We start from the raw sequence: 21,920 nt of genomic DNA on the forward strand, positions 1-21,920 counted from the left end.
CTCCCCCCTTCTCCCTGGTGCCCCCCCCCGCCCCCCTCCCTTTCCCCCCCCCGTCCCCCTCCCTCCCCCCTCCCCTCCCCCCCTTCCCCCCCTCCCCTCCCTCCCCCCTCCCTCTCCCCCTCCTCTCCTCCTCCCTCCTCTCTCACACACATGTACACACACATTTATCTATTTTCTGTCTATCTACTATTCACCTACCCATGTACATTTATGTATGTTTTTATTAATTGTTAAAAAGCCAAAAATTTATTAAAAGAACAATTGATTTTGATTAGCTTAAACTTTTAAATTCAAACTCATTTAAGGCAATGGACCAGTCTTCAATGAACAAGCCAAAAAGGATAGGGTAATTTAAGAACAATGGGCTTGAGATTCAAAATGGTGCTAGGCTTGCTGCTTTGTCATCGGGAGGGTTACACTTTCATGGCTCTCCCACCAAAAAGACTCAGACTGGTTTTGCTTCCCCAACCCAAGCTGGCAGCACCCACACAGGTACAGCCTGGGTCTTAGGGTACAGGCTGCTCTCACCAGCAACCCACATCCTACTGCGCTCATTTCTAGCATTTGGGTTTGTAATGCAGTTCAAGGGTGAAGAAATTGTTGAGGTTTCCTCAAAGATTCGGTCTGGAGGTAAACTTGCTTCCCTCCTCCTCCACTCAGCAAGACGTGCCTTCTCGACAAACCCACATGCTGGACCCAGTGGTACTGTCCTTATTCAGCAATTTGTCTGTTGGAGAATAAGTTCTTCCCACAGCCCCCCATGCTCTGTGACAGAGACTTAGATGAGAAGAGACGGAAGTCATTTCTTCCCCAGTGCTGTGACCCAGGCGAATGTTCAGTCCCACCTGTGGACTGTAACATTGCTTCTACCTCTGGGGAAGTCTAACAAAGCTGCAGGGTTGGAGTTTTGAGCTCCCAGGAGGGAAGATCTTACCTAGTGAGATAACATCCGCTTCCACTCCTACTCTTAAACTAGAAACTCTGGAATCCTTAGACATAATAGGGCTGGGCTTGCCTTTCTGGGAATGTTAGCAATTCCACTTCCCCACCCCGTGCTGCTCGGCAGCATTTTCTAGATTCCCTTCATTCTGAAGGGATTACATACCCCACTAAGTGACTTAATTTAAGAGAAGCAGCACCCATGATATGAAATAAATCATGTGACTTCAGAAGCCTGTGTGTCCCCGCAAGGGGAACTCCAAAGGAAAGGTGGCCTTATGGCCTTTCTTCCCCATGGTCGGCGTGATGCTAGGCAGCCTTGGAGTATAGGCCCAGACTCACGGACAAGCCTGGGGGGTTCTTTCTCTTGTGTATTTTTTTCCTAGTTAGGAGTAATTTCTAGTCGAGTAAACTTGGGCACTGCAAACAGAGAGTGGCGTTTCCTGTCTGATCTCTAGTGTTGTAAACTCTTAAACCTTGGCAGGAGTCATCCCATTAGTCTCTGAGTGAGTCTGTCATCTATTTATCTATCTATGTATGTGTCTGTCTGTCTGTCTATCTATCTATCATCTGTCTATCTATCTATCTGTCTGTCTGTCTGTCTATCTATCTATCTATCATCTATAGATCTATTATCTATCATCTATCTGCCTACATCTATCATTTATCTACTTATGTGTTTATCTTTCAATCATCTATCATCAATCACTATCATCTATCTTCCTCCCTTTTCTACTATATATGTATGTATGCATGTACATGTGAGTTTGAGTGTGTGTTTGTGTGTGTGTAACTTGTTAGCTGTGTTATGTGGAACTTTGGCTCACTACTAAGAAGTTCTTCATGTACACTGGCTACTTAAGATTCTAAACCTTAGCCAGGCAGTGTTGGCGCACACCTTTAATCCCAGCACTTGGGAGGCAGAGGCAGGCAGATTTCTGAGTTCGAGGCCAGCCTGGTCTACAGAGTGAGTTCCAGGACAGCACAGAGAAGCCTGTCTCAAAAAAAACCAGAAAGAAAGAAAAAAAAAAGATTCTAAACCTTTCCACCCAAGCATGTTATCTCAGAGTCATCCTAAAGGACTTTCCTCTTGAAGGTTAGGCATATGGGCCATGCCTGGGTCACAGTATTTGAAAGGCTGATTCAGGTGCCTTGGTGTACACTTGAGGCCAGCCTAGCCCACATGGTGAATTCCTGACCAGCTAGGGGAACAGAGTGAAACTCCATCTAAAAATAAATAAATAATTGCCTCTTTAAAAGAAGAAGAATCAGTTTTTAGAAATCTGAATCCTTATTTTACTTCCTTCTCTGTTATTCCAAAGAAGCAAGCCACTTTATTCATACTGGAAATAGTAGAATGAATTGATCCTAGTAAAGGTTGGTGGCTGTCTTGAAACAGGATGCTGTACTTCCAAGCCTCCCAAGGATGGGTACTGGGTAGAACTTGCCTTTTCTGTGTCTGACTCATTTTCCCAGCTCCATGGGGTTGTCAAAAGAATAGTGTTCTTCTTTTTAAATAGTGTCTTTCTTCCAAAAAACTGCATTCTCAAATGAGACGCTCTTTACAGAGGAGTGGCCTCACCCACCACTAAAATGTCACAGTTGCTTTAGGACAAATTGGAACTGTGCAGAGGGAACAGTGGCAACAGTGGGCAGGAGTGTGAATACAGAATGTGAGGTGAGCCGCAGGGAAGGGAGACAGCAGTGCTCTGTCCTGGTGCTCTGAAGTGGGAGTGACAGTCTCCTGAGCTGACGGGGGCATATGATGACATGCTACCTCTTTCAACTTTCTTCTACTTCATCTTTTTCACGGGATGCTGCTGGAGCCATGGTTTTCGTCCTTTACACATAGGTTAGAAGTGAACTCAGATCTGTTGCGATACTTGGGCTGTAGCTACATAGACCTTCCATTCCAGAGCCTCCTGATAGGCTCAGCTCTATAAGAAAAGGATTATAACAGTGACCACCATGCAACTGCATGCCTGCTTATTGAGGAATGAGTGAAGACATACTCTGTGCTCAAATGTTTAAACTAGAAAAAAAAGAAGCAAACTTCCTGATATATCTATATCTATCTATATCTGTACCTATACAAAATGAACTAGAAGTATATCAAACAATATGCAACTAAATGCTATGTTATAGATTAAAGACACCAGAGGAATATGAGATGGCAAAGAATAGGTAAGGTCAGTGTAGATAGGCTGCAGTATGGGAAAGTTTTGTGTGGGATGTGGACTTTGAAGCCTGACCTTCAATGTGGATATTTGACTGAAATGGGGGGAACAGATGCAGCTGTTCCACTTAGTGGGGGTGTTAAAATGAAAGGATTCCCAGAGAGACGTCAGATGGTGTTGCCGACTAGATGCTGTCCTTTCCAGACAGAGACACTGGTTCCCTTCCCTCCCTGTTACTTGTGAGATCTTTCAGAGTTTACTTTCTTCTCTCTGTATCTCTGTTAGAAGCCCAAGAAAAACCTAGCATTTTAAGATACCGGCTTCTGTTAGAAGATCCTGTCTTAATTCACGTACAAGTCCTAGACTACAGGGTTGGGAAGGAATTTAGATGTTTTCCTAAGTTGAAGATTAATCTATCCTATGTTGGTAGCCTATTGAAAGTCGTGCTTTGTCTTCATGATGTTCAGTGATGACTGTCAGCTTGCTAGGTTCTAGAGTCACCTAGGAGACAAGCCTCCAACTTGTCTAGGATTGGGTTAACTGAGATGGGAAGACCTATTCTAGGTGTGGATGGAACCATCAAATAGTCTGGGATCCTGGGCGGAGTAAAAGGGAGAAAGAGGGCTGAACACCAGCATTCATCTCTGCTCTCTGACAGCAAAAGTAGTGGGACCAGTGGCCTCGTGCTCCTGCTGCCATGATGGACTATGTCCCCTTAAACTATGAGCCCAAGGCAGCCTCCCTCCCTTATGTTGTTTTCACTGTGTATTTTTATCACAAGAGACGTGACTAATGCAGTCTCTGAAGCTATCTCCATGGATGTGCTGATGGTTGCTGTCTGTTGTCAGTCATACTTGGATTTGAATCTCTTCTCTGCTTGGTGGTCTGAAAATGATCCTCTCCTAAATTACCTCAAGAACTTCACGCAGTAGACCAAACACAACCTGAACATGTTTTAAGTGTCTTACTTCAGTCTGTGTATAGGAGTAAGTAATGGATTACTGTTATATATTCCAATACATGTCAGATAGTGACTGTGAGATTGCACATCCACCAAGCACTTAGCTTGGTGTCTTGTGACTTTTAGACCACAGGAGTCCTTATTTTTTGTATTACCATAAACAAGTGCAAGGTAAAATAGTACTTCCCCCCCAAAAAAACACAAAATAGGGAAAGATATAAAAATTTGGGGAATTTACATAGATTATTGAAATTACCATTTTGAGCAGATGTGAATTTTATATTCATGAGATGAATTCCTTGTCTTCTTCCAGCTGCTGGTGTCGGTTAATCCAGTTCATTCTCTAAAAGTCATGCAGCTGTGAACAGCTCTTTCTAGAAGATTCCATTATTGATACTTTTCCCCTGGCTCTTTTTGTATCTGTTGTGTTCCCAGTCTTGGCTTGCTTCTATCACCTGGGCTCCCAAGATTCCACTCTCTGGGCACAGTGATGCTCTGTCCCTCCATTTCCTGAAGGCTGACCAGATCTCCTTCACACAGTCACTCATCCCAAATGACGGAGCCCTGGTGGTCGGTGGCAGTTCTTGTCTGCCAAACCAAGCTCAGCTCTTAGGTATCTCAAGTACTCTGTGAGCTTTTCTCAAACTGAGTGATGAGGTGGGTCTGTTTGTTCCTTGTCTTGAAACAGCTTGTGGCCTTCCTCAAAAAAAAAATCAGCATTTTCGTTCTGTTTTCTGATCCAGGGGAACAATCAGATCTTTCTTGCTACTTCTGCTTCTCAGTGAGGGCAGGGCAAAGGCATCTGAGTAGGCGCTGTTTGCCTTGCAGTTGACACCAACTGCAGATTCCTGTCAAATGTCGACAGACATCTCTTTAGAAAGTGTTTTTCCCCAACCAGAAGTAATCTTAAGGTTGATAGTTTAATGTTTTTGAAATTCTATTAAATGCTAACCAATATCTGTATATAGAATTGTTTAACAATTTCAAGATATGTGTCAGAGGAGATAAATTAAACCTGGCCCATCTTTAGTGGTTTGAAAAACATAATGTAGATAGTATGGTCCAAGTGTGTGTGTGTGTGTGTGTGTGTGTGTGTGTGTGTGTGTGTGTGTGGTATTTAAAGCTTGGAGAAGCAGATCTCCTGGCCTGCTGCTTCTCCTTCTAGTGGTGACAGATTCTTAAGGTAAAAGGAGAATCACATGCATAGCATATGTGGCACTGGGTCATAGTGCCAGGACACAAATACACTGGTTTTCCAGGCTTGCGTCCAGTTAGTCAAGCCTGGAGCCTGAAAATCTCTCACCATCCCAGAATAGTCCCAGGAAGGTCCTTGGGCATCACCATTTAAACAATAGAGGTCGAATGATGAGCTGGAGCTTAGGTCTCAGACTGGCTCTTACCCTTCTGCCTTACGCTGCCATCCATCCTTTGATTGCTTTCTGCCAGTCTGACAAGGCGGTAGTTCAGGGGAGCAGCCGGTAGCTAGGTAGATTTTTGTGGCTCAACCATGTGATTCTGAAGCCAGGAATCTGCCACCTCTTGCCTGTGGTCTTGGGGCTGAGTCAGGAGGTGAGGTTAGTTTGGATGGAGTTCTTGGTGAAGGGGAAGCCAACTCCTGCCTTAGCCTCATGCAAACCCTTCTGTGTGCTCATTCATTCCCGTCCAGGACTCTGTTTTTGTTTGTTTGTTTTCACCCTTGAAAAAACTTTCCAGTGGGAAGACGGAAGACCTATCTTCTGAGCTGTAACCAAAGGGACAGACGCACGAGTCAGAAGGCACATTTGCCAGAAAGTGTGTGTTTTAGAAGCAACCCTCTGATTCTATCAGGGCTGGTTAAGACTGCCAACTTTGAACTCATTTCCTTGGATGTGATGCCATTAATACAGAAATAACAAGCATTCAGGATGGAGAAGCCAGACTTGAGTTAATTAAACCAGCATTGGGAATTCCCCTTGATTACAGATAGTCTTTGTGTGTTACAGAACTAAGAAAACTTTATAGAAAAATATAAGGTGCCTGTTACATTACCACTGTTAAAAATTCATTTTTAAAAAATAGCTTTAAAATAGCCCCTTCTTTTTCTTGGTGCATATAAAGAGTTTTTAAGTTGAGTTACGGCCTTCTTTTCTTCCCCTCCCCCCCAATTTCCCCTGAATATTTTGCTAGTGATGACTTGATTTGGGTGAATAGTATGTATTTAAACTAAGCTTTTGAGCATGGAGTGCGTAGATAGTGCATTTATTTTAGAACGACATTTGTTTTCCGCTCTTGGCACTCTGAATGGCTGGTTGGGGACTGTATAGTCTTGGCTGCTCTGGAGCTGACTGAACTGCCTCCTGCCCTGAAGGATTCCAGGAAGTGCTAACCTTCTGCTGAATAATGAACAGCTGGTACAGGACAGAAAGGGACTAGAAATGGCAGTTTGGATTCTTCTGCTATGAACTTGAAAGTCGCAAGTACTTAGTTTCTTCTTATGGGTCAGAAACTCTAAATTCTGAGAGACTACCAATGGTAAATATGGCTCTAAGGCCACGGATGGCATGAGGAGAGGATTGGCCCAGCTCAGGGTTTCCACCTCGCCTGCATCCTGGTACTGGGACCCTTGCGAGCCACTTACCTTCAGCCTTTGTGAAGGGAACTGTGTTGAGGCTGCCTAAGTTCACCCTGATGGTTAAATGCTGTCATCCATGTCAAGGGCCTCAGCAGCAATGGTGCCTGCTAAATATCAATCACGGTTGCCGAATGACAGCCATTCTTGAACCATACTGACTACCAGGATGTAAGTTCTTAACAATCATTTCAGGATGAACTGTATAGAAAATACCTTAGCAGTCTGAGAAGTCTCAAAGGTAGATATCTGTTAGCCATGCATAACAAAAATATTTACTGAGTCGTGATATGCCAGTTACATAACCCCGGGTCTAGTAGTTAATGCTGGTGGATGGCTTCCTGTTAGCATTATGCATTGTGTTGATTGGGCTTCAGCAATGCTCTTAGATCATCACGACCACTGGCACGCTTTCTGTGTTTCAACGTCTGCAAATCAAGGCTGCTCTGACAGTCCACAGTGGGTCATGTTAAACGGTGTGTTTTCTTTCTTAGTAGTGCCTGAAATAGCACAGCTTGAACTGGATGGCATCTTAAATTGCATAAATTATGTTCGTTTTTTTGTTCATTTCTAAGATCCGGGGCCCTGTTTGTAGTTGCTCTGTTCTAGTGATTGGAAACATGAGTGTTCTCAAGAGGCTCGTTCATCAGTAGTTAGCTGCAAATTTGTTTTCCAGCTTTAGATAGTTTTCTATAATTTAATATGTTTGGAGAAGGAAGCTAAGAATCAGTAGTCCTGCCAGTATTTTATATATTAATATCATAAAGCAAAACTACCATGGCGTATTAATGTTTCTAGTAGTGTTAGAGTGAACTTCAAATGAAAAAGTCTAACTTATTCCTTATTATTCCTTGATAAATGTTAGACTGCCTGGTTTTCAGAGACTGCAATAAATATGTGAGTGCACACACACACACACACATACCATATACACACAATACCATATATATAACATACACACACATGTATGACCAAACACACATATATACACACATATGTAAAACCTCTGTGTAATAGAGACTTTAATTGGTTATTTTCATTCATCATATTTCTTAAAGGAATTCAATTCAAACTTGTTGGTATGATTACAAGATGTTTAAAAATCCATTAATTAATACTAATGTGGTGGTTATTTTCTGTGTGTTTTTCGTATTGACAATGTTTTTGAGCATGGCTTGTCTCTGTTTTTTGTGATACTGAGGATCAAACCCCGAGGCTTGTGCTAGCCATGCAAGCCTTCCTCAGTTTCTCTAATCCCTAGGGCTTTTCAGTTTCACTGGTCTCACTAATTTGGCCTAGGCAGGGCTTGAACTTGTGATCCTGTGCACCGCCACAACTGACCTGCCTAGGGGTTTTAAAGACAGCCTCAAGGTATAAGTTTAAAGTCTCAACTGTTTGAGAGGCTGAGGCAGGAGGATTGCAGGGTCTTTCTGCCTACAGAGTGAGTTCAAAGATGGACTGAACAAGACCCTGACTTGACAGAGAGAAAGGACCAAGAGTGGGCTGTGGCTCAGGGGTGGACTATTTCACTTGCATATAGGAAGCTCTGCTGAATCCTCAGTACGGAAAAAGAAAGAGAATACATTTTACCTTGATAGTATGTTCTTTCCAACTTGTTCTATGATTGTCCATCATTAGAAAACTCCATAATAATTATGAGTATTTCAAAATACCCCATTCTCCAAAAGAAAAAGTCCATTTTTCTCACTAGATACTATTGTAAAATCTTTTAGAAGTTTGAAAAGTTTGGGCTTAAAATTCTATATTTTAATTAAAAACTTTTACATTCATTTATTTTGTGTGTATGTATATACATTTATATGTATATCTGCATGTGTGTATGTATGTGTGTATGTATGCATGTATGTATATATGTATGTGTGTATGTATGTATATATGTATGCACGTCTGTATGCATATATGTATGTGTATCTGTCTGTATGTATATACATATGTGTGCCTGTATGCCTGAGGGTACAAGTATGACATCGTGTGCCTATGGGTGCCAAGGACAACTAGAAGGAGGTGGTTTTCTCCTTGGAGATGTTTTATGAAGTATTTAATAATGTCTGTTCTGAAAACCAATATTAACTTTTATCTAAAAACCTTTTGAAGTTTATGAAATGTTTTATACACACTAAAAACTCAACTTTAATCTTTTACATAAAACTTTTACTAAAAAGAAATAAATAAATCACAGAGCCATTGACTTGCTGTCTTTGGCACAAGTCTTCCAGATATGTTTAATTTAACCTTTCACTTATTTTTATTGAGCAACCAAGATAAGAGGTCGAAAACTTTGGAGGTAACTCTAGAGTCAGTTCCCCATGAAGATAGTGTGAAACCACGCTGATTGTTTTCCAATTGTAGAGCACTTGTAACATATAAAAGTGTGTGTAAGGAATTGGGAAAAACCATTCCAAAATGTAAACACATTTTTAAAAAATACTATTAACATTTTCTATTTTCTTGGGGTTGTACATTTCTATTTTTATTGTTTTAGTTAGAATAAAATAATGAGCTTCATAATGACATTTTATGCATACACTGGGCATGGCTCCTGTTTCTCCTCCCCTATTGCTCTCTGCCACCATCCCCCCACCCCCACGCTGGTCTACTTAGTCCCCTTTTGCCTTTATGCCATATACACATATGGCATAGATGTGTGTGTGTACACGTGCTTGTGTATATAAATGTGTAAATTGTATATTTTAATGTATATACTAAGATATACATTTATATCATTTATATGTACATAGGCATATATACAACCTTGCATATGCAGACATAATGCTATGTATATGTGAACCTTAAATGTTTTAACTCTACACTGAATAGCAGTAATTTTCACACATCCCTGCTGTATAGCAGGCCTTGTGTGTTTGTTTGTTGTCTTCTTTGACAATGCTTAGGATCAAACAAACCCAGGGCATCCTGAATGCTAGGTACCCACTCCCACGGAGCAATGTCCCCTGCCTGCTCAGCATCTGATTTTCAGTGACTGTATAGTGTGCAACTTCTCTTTATGGTCCTAAGTAATTCATTCAACCATTCCCCATCCGTTGAACATTAAGGTTGAGATGCAATCTTTTTTAACTATTATAAAAATAAAAGCATGCAGCCAACAGCTGTGAGGCACTACTGTGAGAGAGTACTTTGTGGTGTGCCAGTGAATGAACCGAAGTCAAGGAGACCCCTTAGTGGGAGAATAGGGGAGGGAAGGCTGACCTTCCCAGCTGTCAGAACAAAAGAGAAAAAATGGCTGGCTATAAGATCTATAGAGAGCCTCAAGGAAAAACTGTACCATGTTCAGAGCCACAGGCCCCTGTGTCCAACTTTGTTTTATAATATTTGTAGGACCAGGGAAGAAGTGAGGGTGTGCGGGAAAAGGAGGACTTGGGAGAGTGAGCGTGCTGGTACCTGCTTGTTCAGACTCACAAACGTCTCTTTCCAACAAAGTAGACTCTAACATAGAGCTGCTTGGAAACAGGAAACAGTTTCCATGGGCAGCCCGCCTGTTGGCCTGAAAATTATTGTTAAGAAAGTAGCCTTTTGCTTCTTAGAACTTTCGAAGGCTTGATTTATTCAAGAGGAAAAAAAAATCTCTTTCAGGCAGCCTCTGAGGAAACTGAATCAAATGGCCAGGAGGATGAGGACGGTGAAGAGAGGTCAGGGGCGCCGGATGTAGAGCCGGAATCGGCAGGTTTGTTTCATAGTGGGATGGTTTTCAGGTAAACCTTGGTGACCTGTGATAGAAAGATTCCAAGTTTTCCTACTAAACTGAAGGGGAGTATCAGGCTCTGTGTGGTTGTGCTGCCACCTAGAGGCTGTGTGGAGAAATTCTGACTGTGACATTAATGTCCCTGTGAAACTAGGAAGCCAGACTTTATGTCCCTGTGCGGGTGTACTCTTGATATTTTATTTCCTAAAATAAAATAATCTCCATTAAAAATACTTAATTCCTTTAGAGAAATGATTCAAACCCTGGGTTGTCCCAGTTGCTTTGTGGTAACTATGATAAACATCAACTTGGGGGAGGAAAGGAAAGGGTTTGTTTTATTTTAGAGCTTTCAGATCACAGTTTATCCATCAAAGGGGCAGGAGCTCAAGTCGGTAATCTGGAGGCAGGAACTGAAGCAGAGACCATGGAGGGACACTGATTCCTGTCTCCCCTAGTTTGCTCAACTACCTTTCCTATGCAGCCACACCCGCCTGGACGGGATGGCACCCCTCACACAATGCTGGGCCCTCACACATTAATTAGCAATCAAGAACATGTCCCAAAGACACACCCACAAGCCAGTCTGATGGAGGCAGTTCCTCAACCAACGGTCCCTCTTCCCAGGTGTGCCAAGTTGACAACCAGGATTAACCATCCTCAAGGTCACATTTTATAGCAGACAGCAGTAGAGAAGGCATACACCAAAATAGATATAATAATTGTGGTATGGCTTGATAGTAGAATATGTCAGGTCCTAGATATTTTGATAAGAGTTTCTACACATTTCTTTTTGTTAAATATGCAAACTCCTCTTCCTAACACCAAATTATTCTTAAGTGGCATTTTAAAAATGCCATCACTAAAAACAATAGCATAAGATTTTCCAGCTAGACTAGGCCTCCACACGGTTACACCCCCTTGTGGGGTGATCTTTCCACCCCTCCCCCAATTCCACCCCCCTAAAGTGTATCTAATTCTCTAGATATCAGAGAACAGCTTGTTTCTCAGCATTCTATCTGTCTGCCCCTCAATCCCAGACCCTTTCCAGTTAAGAAATGTAGTTTGAAAAAGGAAAAGTCTTGGGGAGGTAGCTCAGTGGGCAAAGTGCTTGCTGCATATACCTAAGAGCCCCAGCAACTTCGAGAAAGCTGAGCACCACGCCTGGAACCCCAGCACTAGGGGGGCAGAGACAGGTGGGTCCCAGGGCCCTGCTGACCCACCAGGCTCCCTGGAGAAAGGGAGCTGCACTTTGAGTGAGAAATTCTGCCTCAGAAAATAAGGTGAGGTTATAGAGGAAGACATAATAGAGGAAGTCAGCCTCTGGCATGCAGGTGATCACGGCGGCATACACAGCAAGGAAAAGTTAGTTTGTCACTCAGTCACAAGCGCAGATGAGATTGTGGACCTTCTGTTACCCAGTCCACCATCATTAAATATTTTGTGTCACAGGCTGCTCAGGTGTGTGTGACAGTTACGAGCAGTCTTTCGTAGAAGGTCAGTTTGATGAGAATCCTGCCATCTTGGGCCCTTTGCTGTGTGTTCACCTGTAGTAAATCAGCTTGTCATCAGGAAGTGGGGTGGACTCTGATGAAATGGCCATTGTGACTTTGAAAAAAAAAATGGTTCTTTGTGTGATTTCCTTCTTCTTCTGTTTCCACCTGTGACCACCCTCCAGAGCCACCGCATTTTACGACAACCGTGACTCGGTGCAGCCCAACGGTGGCCTTGGTGGAGCTTTCGCCCAACCCGCAGCTGAAGAATGAGGTGCCAGAAGAACAAGACCAGAAGAAGCCAGAAAACGAGATGAGTGGGAAGGTGGAGTTAGTATTGTCACAGAAGGTGAGGTCACGGTGAGGGAGGAGTTAAACCCAGAGGTTAAAGGGCTTCAGGCAGCAGTAAGACACTGCTTCCGTGGCAGCCAGCAGGTGTGAGGGCTGGCTTTCTTACTTGTCTTCACTCTATAGTTCTCTCTACAATCTATCTATATTGTATGTTCATTACACACACACACACACACACATCATGGTTGCACACTGTAAAGAGATACCATGACCAAGGCAACTTATAAAGGAAAGCATTAAATTGGGGGCTTGTTTACAGTGTCAGAGGCTGCATCAATGATCGTCTCAGTGGGAAGTGTGGGATCAGGTAGGCAGGCATCATTCTGGAGCAGTAGCCAAGATCTTACATCTGATCTACACACAGGAAGCAGAGAGAGACAGAGAGGGAGACCGAAAGAGAGACACACAGAGACAGAGAGACATGGAGAGAGACAGACAGGGAGACTAGGCCTGGCTGTGGGCCTTTGATACCTCAAAGCCGACACCCCAAATGACACACCTCCTCTTACAAACCCACACCTCCTAATCCTTCCCCAAAGTACTCCATCAACTAGGGAAGAAGCATTCAAATATCTGAGCCGGTAGAGTTCCTTCTTGTTCAAAAGAGTTCCTTCTTGTTCTTGTATTCTGAATACACACACATACACATACACACACACACACACACACACACACACACACACACACACACAAAAGAGAGAGAGAGAGTTATAAGTAAAAATAAATATTTAGAAAAGTAAAAGACTAGCATATTGTGAACTTTGGGGAAATTCAGACCTGTATGCTGAATGCTGAATTCTATATAACGGCCATCTGGTTGAGTAATGCTGACCAAAGCGACTTTTTTTTTTCAGGATTCTCTTAGAATTGAATATATTCTTAATAAAGAAAAATAAAGCACAGCAGAGAATAAACAAATGTTACGTAGCTTGAGGACATCAAGTGTCACACTACCCATGGACAACACAGCTACCAGCTAGAGAGCAACTCATAGCTGAGTCCTTTGAGAAGCAGAAAGAACCCAGACTTGTCCAGCTACTCTACATTCCGGTTCAGTGTAGATTTAGGCTTTTGTCGTAGGCACTGTTGAAATGTTCAGCAATCTGCCTCTAGCAGTAAATTGATTGACAGTAATAAGACAGCAAGAAGGTTCTTCTATTCAGAGTCCTTAGATTAGGGAGAAACAAACAAAAATAAATAGCAATGATACAAAAAGTCTTAGAGCAAACATAAGAATTTTAATGCCTATAATCTTAGAACTATTTACCACAAGGACAAGTCATCTAATGTGCCTCACAAACTCCCCAAGGACACCCCGTGGTGACGCTATTTGGTTCTAGCTATTTTGGGCAATAGTTCTTTGTCAACAGGCAAAGTACATTGTGTGTTGCATAACTTTGTGGGAGGGTGGAATACTGTCTTTAGAATAATGCCCGTTAAAAATGCCATTGTTATAAGCGTAGCCTTATAGCAGAGATGGGATTTATCATTGTCTGTGGGTTGTTCCATTTCCTGACAAGTCCAGCCAGGTATAATACCTGGAACGGAAGCCTAGACCGGTGGTACGTGAGTGGCTTTAACCTCAGCACGCAGGAGGCAGAGCCAGGTAGATAGTTCAGATAGCCAGGTGGGGTAGCCTGAGTTACATAGAAAGTTATAGACAGGGATGCATAGTAAAGCCCTTTCCAAGGAAGGAAGGAAGGTGGGAGAGAGGGACAGAGGAAGGGAGGGAGGGAAGAAGAGGAAAGTCAGGGAGGAAAAACTCCAAGTCTTCTGAGGTTGAAGAAGAGGGTTCACCACGCTTTTATCCCCTTATTTAATTTCTAAGGAAAACCAACCACTCTGTTGACTTATAAAAGTGTGAAAAGTCATTAGGAAAGGAAAAAATTCTATTGTAAAATTAAATGTTTAACTTTACTGACTTATTTAAATAGTCGTGCTGTAAGCTCTGTGGGTTCATTGCTGGACGTGCTTCCTAATGTTTCTATCTGTTGCTGTGGTCCAGGTGGCAAAGCCAAAATCCCCAGAGCCAGAAGCAACCTTGACGTATCCATTTCTCGACAAAATGCCTGAAACCAACCAACTACATTTGCCAAATCCAAATTCTCAAGGTAAGGGAAGGTGGCTCTCTTAGCTCCTCAGAGTCTGCTGGGCCCGCCTGTGGTGAAGTACACTTTATGTGAAAAGCTGGTTTCATCCTTCATGTGCTGCTCCCTTAGCTGTGTGGTTTATCAGAGTCTGTGAGCTACAAATTTCAGACTGGAAAGCTGAGATGCGTTTTCTGATTGACATCAGGAACCCCAGCTACTTGAGTCTACCCTGTAGCTAGGCATTATGGGTAGAACAGGGTTTGAATATGTGTTGAGGCTTTCTGCAAACTTGTCTCATCTGAAAACTCAACTTGTTTTCCAAAAAGCTTATCTCTTAATGTTATATTTTTGTTCTAAAGTATGTCTGGGTATACGTAATGAGTACAGTACTTACTCAAGTCAAAAGTTTACTCTTTCAAAAAATTCTGCATAGTGAGAACATTTAATAGTTCCAAAAATGAGAAATAAAATACATGAAACATTAAAGATACACCTTCAGTATGTGTGTAATCACATGCACACACTAAGGTTGTTTTAATATGTTTAACATGTAACATGCTTGGGTTGTGTTTAATGTATTTATTGTATTTGTTATATCTTAGTGTTTGATATAATGTAGGGTGGTAGCTTCTAGAAAAATGGGCGTCGAGGTCCTGTGAAGGTCTTCATATTGTACTTGCTCACACTCTGTGGACCCTAGATAGCTTATGAACTCACCTTTTAGTCTTTAAAAACCCAACTTCATGCCCTTTATTCTCATGGGAAACCCAGATGCCCACACCACTGCAAAAGATCCTTAGGAATGTGAACCAGGGAAGATGGCAGGCCAGGAATCCTGCCATCCTTGACATTATTTCTCGAGGTGGACAGACCCAGGCTTCACCAAAACAAGTCCTTTAGAAACAGCTAATGTGGGAGACAGGACTGGAAGGTCCCATGTGCTGCTTTGTTGACATTTTGCCCCTGTGTGTTTTAACATCTGTCAGAGAGGATGGCACAGAGCTCCTTGTTCATGGTTTATTATTAGTTCTTTTTAAAGAGTGGGCAGCTATGTAGGGTCACCATTAATACTCTGTGAGCTGGTCTCCGTTAACTTTTGTTGATTGCTTTTGGGAATCTCTTACCAAACCAAGGAATATTTGGTGGAAACGAAGTGGTGCACACACTAATTAACATTAGTCTCTCAATGTAAAGGCAAATTCAGTTCTTCCTCCAAAGCACTGGCCCAGAATTTTCAGGCTTACAGTCCTGAAAACAGTGAATAAAGATAAGATCTCACAGCTGTGTCAACCGATTGGTCACATTTAGACATTGTCATTACGTTCTATTTCTAGCACTTTATAACTTTATAACTATGTGAATAAGAAATATAGTTAGGGTAAGTATGTAAGTCATATCAATTCTTCTTGATGCCTCATATATTTATATATCCCACAAGACGCTCTGGTTTTGAGAAATTGCTATTGAATTGAAGAAATTTACTTCATGCTTTATCCAGGTTGAATAGTTTAAAAAATAAAATTCCATAGTTCTGGAGTATTTTAAATGCCTCAAAGGAAAACTGGATTTGGCAAGGCACTTGTTCTGTTACGATGCATGGTTCTTGAACACTGATTTTAAGTGTGAGCACTGAAGACAAGACACCTTCACATACTTGGCTCATCCAGCTCTTAGCCACATGGTCTTCCCCTCTCAGCTTTCCCCAAGATCTAACCGCCCGTCATGTACAAATAACCACACGCTGGTTTTTATGAGAATCGGATTTAGTTATTGTAGAGTGATGGCATTAAGGGTAGGAGTATACAGCCACTAGTGCTAGGCATGAATAATAAACTCTTCTTGAATGCTTTCCTTTAAATAAAAAAAAATAGAAAAGAAAGAAAGAAAGGAAGGAAGGAAGGAAGGAAGGAAGGAAGGAAGAAAGGAAGGAAGGAAGGAAGGAAGGAAGAAAGAAAGAAAGAAAGAAAGAAAGAAAGAAAGAAAGAAAGAAAGAAAGAAAGAAAGAAAGAAGGCGTTGACAAGACAGTGACAGGGTTTGAAATAGCATGTGCCAGAGCCTGCAGGACTGGCTCCCAGCCCTCAAGGTCTGGTCCTATAGATCTGGCCAGATACTGGATCTGTGTTTCCAGCAAGTTCTCGTGTCCAAGTAATGCTGATGTGGCATCCCAGGAATCCCGACCTGAAAGCCACTGGCTTGAACTATTTATTTAAATGGTGTCTCTGGACATAGCACATGGATATGCAACAGACTAATGCTTATTTAGACTCGACTACGCGCCTGTCTTTCTGGAACCCAGAGACCTCCAATAAATGTAACCTTTGAAGGCATGATTGTCTTTAGTTGGAGTGGGGTGAAAGAAGTCGAGGGTTATGGCCCAGATACGAGAAGTCAGTACACACTTAAGTGACTAACACGAATTCTGGTTCCAGTCCAAAGGAACCAGAAGCCCAGGAGCCACACCTCATAAATTCTCTATCCCCCAGAAATTGGTATCTCCCCAATTTCTTTAAAGTCATCTATTTATAGATGTTCAAACAGGCCACTGCAGATCTTCCTGTCCACCTGAAAAAAGTTCCACAGGTCCCCCGAGCACACACACGTGTGTGTCAATACGGTCATTAAACACTCTGGAACCTCTCATAAAACACAGTTAAAGCTGACAGAGTTCCTTTGTCCAAGTTGTTTCTATAAAACATGAGCTTTAACCTGTACTGTTCATTGCTCCAGGAATGGAAGTAGCAGAGCCCAGCATGGAGGGAGCAAATGCTTGCCAGAACTTCTGTGTGTTTGGCACCTCCAGCTGTCACAGACTTGTGCCTGTGTGTTTGAAAGGAAGCGAACCACAGACTTCCCCCTTTCATTGATGTGATGTGAAAAACATCACAAGCCCACTACACATCTCTACTGCCTTTTAGATTTTCCTAGAGTTGCTCTGGCATAGCATATTGCTGTGACATCTTGACCTTTAATTCTTAAATATATATATATATATATATCCCTACTAAGTACAGGCATTAAAAACTTTCACTCAGCACCCACAGAACAAGAACATAGACTGGCCAGTTCTACAGCCCACTGTCCACATTGTCGTCAGGTTTTACGTGTATTCTGGTGAGATGTTTTACATGTTAGGTTCAGAGGTGGTCAATCCCTGGGTCAATGCCAACTGACCCCTTCCTTGACATACGGGTTGTGTTCTCCTCAGTTCTCACCCAGTTTCATGGATTTCTGTTTGTTCTATTTTGCCATCTGATCTAGAGCTGCCTGGCAGTGCCCCGCTGAGAGTTCAGAACTCTTGGCGACGGTCCCAGTTTTTCTCCCAGTCAGGTAAACAACATCCTGGGTCACTGCCTTTTCTTTATGTAAAAATCCATGTTGGGGCAACCAGTGGTATTTGACATTTGTCTTCCTTTCTGATTTTAGACAATTATTTTTAAAGAGAGATGCTTCTTTGTGACACAGTTAACAACAAGCTTGTTTTTTGATATCAGCACCTGTTGTACTAAAATCGGGAGGAATTTCATCAGGAGAACTATATATCGATTTTAAGATGCCAGAGGAATAACACCATCTATATCCCCTTGGCTCTTTACCTTCTTTAAAACTATGATTAGAAGCCACGAGAGTGGTGGTGGAACTCTTGTTAACTGTGTCACACTCTGTTCTTCCTGGGTGACACCTGGCCTCTCTGTGTGGTACTTTTCCATGTTGGACAGTGGAGGAGCTGTCCTTTGCCAGAACGCAAGGTGTACTAAGAGCCAGCACTAATAGCTGTAGCCGAAGCTTCCTAGAGTCTAGTACCTGGTGCTTCCTTATGTGTTCCTCTCTTCATTCCTTTTGGTGATGGGCACAACCTGCCGCAGGGCTCTGCTTCATTGTGGTTTGCTAATACTGACAAAGTTAACTTAGGAACTGTACTCAACTGAGACGATCACCAGACCAGCAAAGTCGGAAGCTACTCACACTGATGGCCTCTTTTCTTTCTTTTATTCTGCATAGCAGATTCTCCAAGCAGTGAAAAGTCCCCTGTGAGCACACCCGTAAGTATTCCCTCTTAAAGGACGAAGCTGTGCATTTAGAGTGATTTTAACTTGTATTTGATTTTCTTAAGGAATGCTAAAACAAAACTGAGATCCAAATATTTGTATTTTGAAACCACAGTTTAATGCTGCCAAGTAGATTATAAAAGCCATAGATTATTATCATATGAGGTTGTTTTCCTGTCCTGCCTGGAAACAACATGCTGGTCTCTTTCTATCCTTGAACCCAGGTTTACTAGCCTGGGCTAGTATGTATGATACTGGAAGTAATTTATAAATCCTCTCTATTTAATCCTACTTGACTGTTCAGGGAGATGCAAATAGTGTTCTTTCAGGATAGTTGTGAGTATTAATTAGAATCATTATATAATTGCCGCTATACAGTACGTGATACTGGCGTGATCCTTCCCTCTCCAGTGACCAGTCCAAGATGCTTACCATAGCCAGTACCACTTAGTATTACAGGCACATTTTTCCCTTTGTGGCCATGTAGAATGGACCATCACTTGTCACATAGCCTCGATATCTCCAGCCACAGTTCACAGCTAGGAACCATATGTGAGGGTTCAGTCATCAGCCAGTCTTGGATCCTGGGTTTCCTGGACACTGAGAATCTCAGAATGATGCCAAAGCTGGCATCAGCACACAGACCTGAAGAGGGTGATTTAACACACTGACTTCTGTCTTAAACTACATCTACAGCAAGGATGTCAAAGGATTCGTGTGCCCCTGGGTTGAGATGGAGAGGAAAAGGTCCTGCAACAGGATACAGTCACTTCCTGTTTGTGGAAAGTGGAAGGAGAGAATCCATGGATTCAGAGAGAGAATCCACGCGTGCATGTGTTTATTCTCTATGGATTTTGCTTGCTCTCAGTCTTGGGTTTGAGTATTTACTATACTGCCCTCTGGGCTGCTCCACTCACCTTGCTCTGGGGTAATAGTAACCCACTTTAGGAAAAGCTGCCACAGGAAGCAACAGTGGTGTAAAGGGTTCACTTCAGGAGCGTCAGACACTAGCTCCGAGATGATGCATTTGTCCTGGCATACGCCAGAATTAGCATGCACCGTGGGCATCTTGCTTGGGAGCATGGATGCTTGTAAGACATCCTTCTGGGAGAGTTGGAGCAACACCTTCTCATCCCTATGGCTAATCCATAGGCTAATCCACCTCTTTCCATTGTCCATAGGAGGCACAGAGGCATAGAACCAGCCCAGCATTTTAAAATCAAAGTAAAAGGGGGTTAAGTTTGGGAAACGGTTTCTGCCATCAAAGAGGACATTTGGATTTCGAAGATTCATTTCTGTGCTCTTTGGGTGCCATACTGATCATTATATTGTCTGTCTTCTCTCTCACCCCGCCCAGCCCTTGATGACCTGCCTCAGTTCTGATCATGGGGTTGCTTTGTTTGTTTTTCCTGAACAGTTTAAGTTCTGGGCATGGGACCCGGAAGAGGAGCGCAGGCGACAGGAGAAATGGCAGCAGGAGCAGGAGCGTCTGCTTCAGGTAGGACCGACCTGCTGAGCTCCCTGTGCTCTGGAACTGTCCCCTCATAACGTCTGCCACATTGAATAGATTTTTTAGCCCAGGAAACGTGGAATCCAGTTCTTCTCAGAAACCCATGCGTCTGTCAACGCTTTGTGTCCAGACAGCAGAATCTTGTACCTGATTCTTCCTGCCGTGGGGAAGGGGAGATCATTCACATTGATGCCTTAAAAATATGTCTCTAAGCAGTGACTGAGGGTCACTCTGCCTGCATTCATTCCTCCTCGGCCACCAAGTCCCAGCTCAAGGAGCAGTGAGGATGAGTTACCCAAAGGCTACTTGATAGCATTCTGATAGAATAGAATTTGATAGCATTCTGATAGAATAGAATTTGATAGCATTCTGATAGAATAGAATTTGACATCGGTCTAATTCCTTCTATAGAATTGTCATCCCATTTTTTCCCCAGTGAAAGCTGATAACGATCAATTCTAGAAATAGTCTGAGAAGGAATGCAACATGCTTCCATTTGCTTCATGTCCAAAGTGACCCAGTGACCTTCAAAACTGACCTGTTTGTATACTTGGGGTGTGCCGGGAACGCATATCAATAGCCCATTCTTAGTCAAAGAAGTGAAGGTTCACAGAGATTCAGTTAACTACCTGATATCACACAGCTGATAGGTGCAGAGTCTGGACCCAAATCCAAGTCTGTATAACTCTAAAACCAACGCTGGTTCCGTCACACACCCAAGCGCTCACATAGAGAAATACTGTAAACCTCATTACATCCTATGCTACCTGCTACTCTAGAACTGAACTGCGATGTGGCTCATTCTACTTCTCCGTCATACTTTGTCCTAACCTTTTTGTCATGACTCCCACGGTGAGTGAGAGAGAACAGGAAGTGATGCTGGGCCATAAAACCCCAGAGCCCCACCCGAGTGATTTACTTCCCTAGCAGCTCCGTGTTCCTCGAGGCTTCCAAACCTTCTAAACGGCTCCACTAACCGGAACCAAATGTCCAAATACAGGAGCCAATGGGGGACATTTCTCATTCAACCCTCATGTCCCTAACTTGAATGAATAAGACACAAGAGTGTGTTTCTTTCTTATGAGGTGAATGTTTTAGATTCCAAATGGTCACTCATGAAGAATGTTTTACAACACATTGTGCATGGTGCTATAGAAGAGGGGAAACTTCCCAGTGATGGATGCAGTGCTCACTCCCAAATGCTCTCTGAACATCCCGTAACAGGAGAGGTATCAGAAGGAGCAAGACAAACTGAAGGAGGAGTGGGAAAAGGCCCAGAAGGAGGTAGAAGAAGAAGAACGCAGATACTACGAGGAGGTACGAAGCTCCCAGGGAGAATGTAACCCTGTCAGCATGGTTCTTCAAAGTCTGGCCCCACCCTCTGTGTGCAGCATGTGTGTGCATGTGGCCCTGTCTGACTCTGTACCCACAGCCGTGTCCCATCAGTCTCCTTAAGGGGACCACATCGTATGCGTTCTAACAGACCACAGTAACCCACACCCACCATGTGGATTGAACCGAGTACAGGGAGTCACTGTAATCACATCTGTTCTCCAGTCTGGATCTGATTCTTGATCTGTCTTAGACGACATTGAAAACAGCAATAAATTTATTTGTGTGTGTGCCCTTACTTATAGCAAGTATGTTCGGTAGTAATGAATTAGTTTTCGTAGGATAATTTTGGCACTGAAAGGAAGTACATGCTTACTACTCATGCTTACATACCATGGTAGAGGAATTTGTGGAGCAAATTTGCGTCTTGTTTAATATTTTTAACCATAACAACAGGCCACAGTACGGAATTTGGAGGTGGGTATCTGAAGTGGCTGTTATCTAAAATTTTTGTGACCAGTATTGTTGGGAACTTTACCTTTAGCGATAACTTGTTAACTGATCAACTCCACAGTAGTTTTTCCTGACCGTGTTCCTTTCCAACACTAATTAAAGCTTGTAAATGCAATGTGAAGTTCTAAACAACTACCCACTTGCTGTCATTTCATTTATTAATTACAATATAACATTTCTT

At 42.7% G+C, this 21,920-nt stretch overlaps 1 protein-coding gene across 1 annotated transcript in view; it reads left to right on the top strand.

Annotated features, from left to right (window-relative positions):
• Positions 1-21,920, top strand: part of Limch1 (LIM and calponin homology domains 1) — a 290,723-nt gene that overhangs the window by 249,936 nt on the left and 18,867 nt on the right. The window contains 6 exon segments of the mRNA XM_028765186.1: positions 10,298-10,388; positions 12,082-12,245; positions 14,253-14,358; positions 18,338-18,378; positions 19,802-19,882; positions 21,119-21,211. Coding sequence (XP_028621019.1) covers positions 10,298-10,388; positions 12,082-12,245; positions 14,253-14,358; positions 18,338-18,378; positions 19,802-19,882; positions 21,119-21,211 — 576 coding nt within the window.

The sequence above is a fragment of the Grammomys surdaster genome, unplaced genomic scaffold (genome assembly GCF_004785775.1).
Source record: "Grammomys surdaster isolate TR1022 unplaced genomic scaffold, NIH_TR_1.0 150, whole genome shotgun sequence".
In the NCBI taxonomy this organism is placed as follows: Eukaryota; Metazoa; Chordata; class Mammalia; order Rodentia; family Muridae; genus Grammomys; species Grammomys surdaster.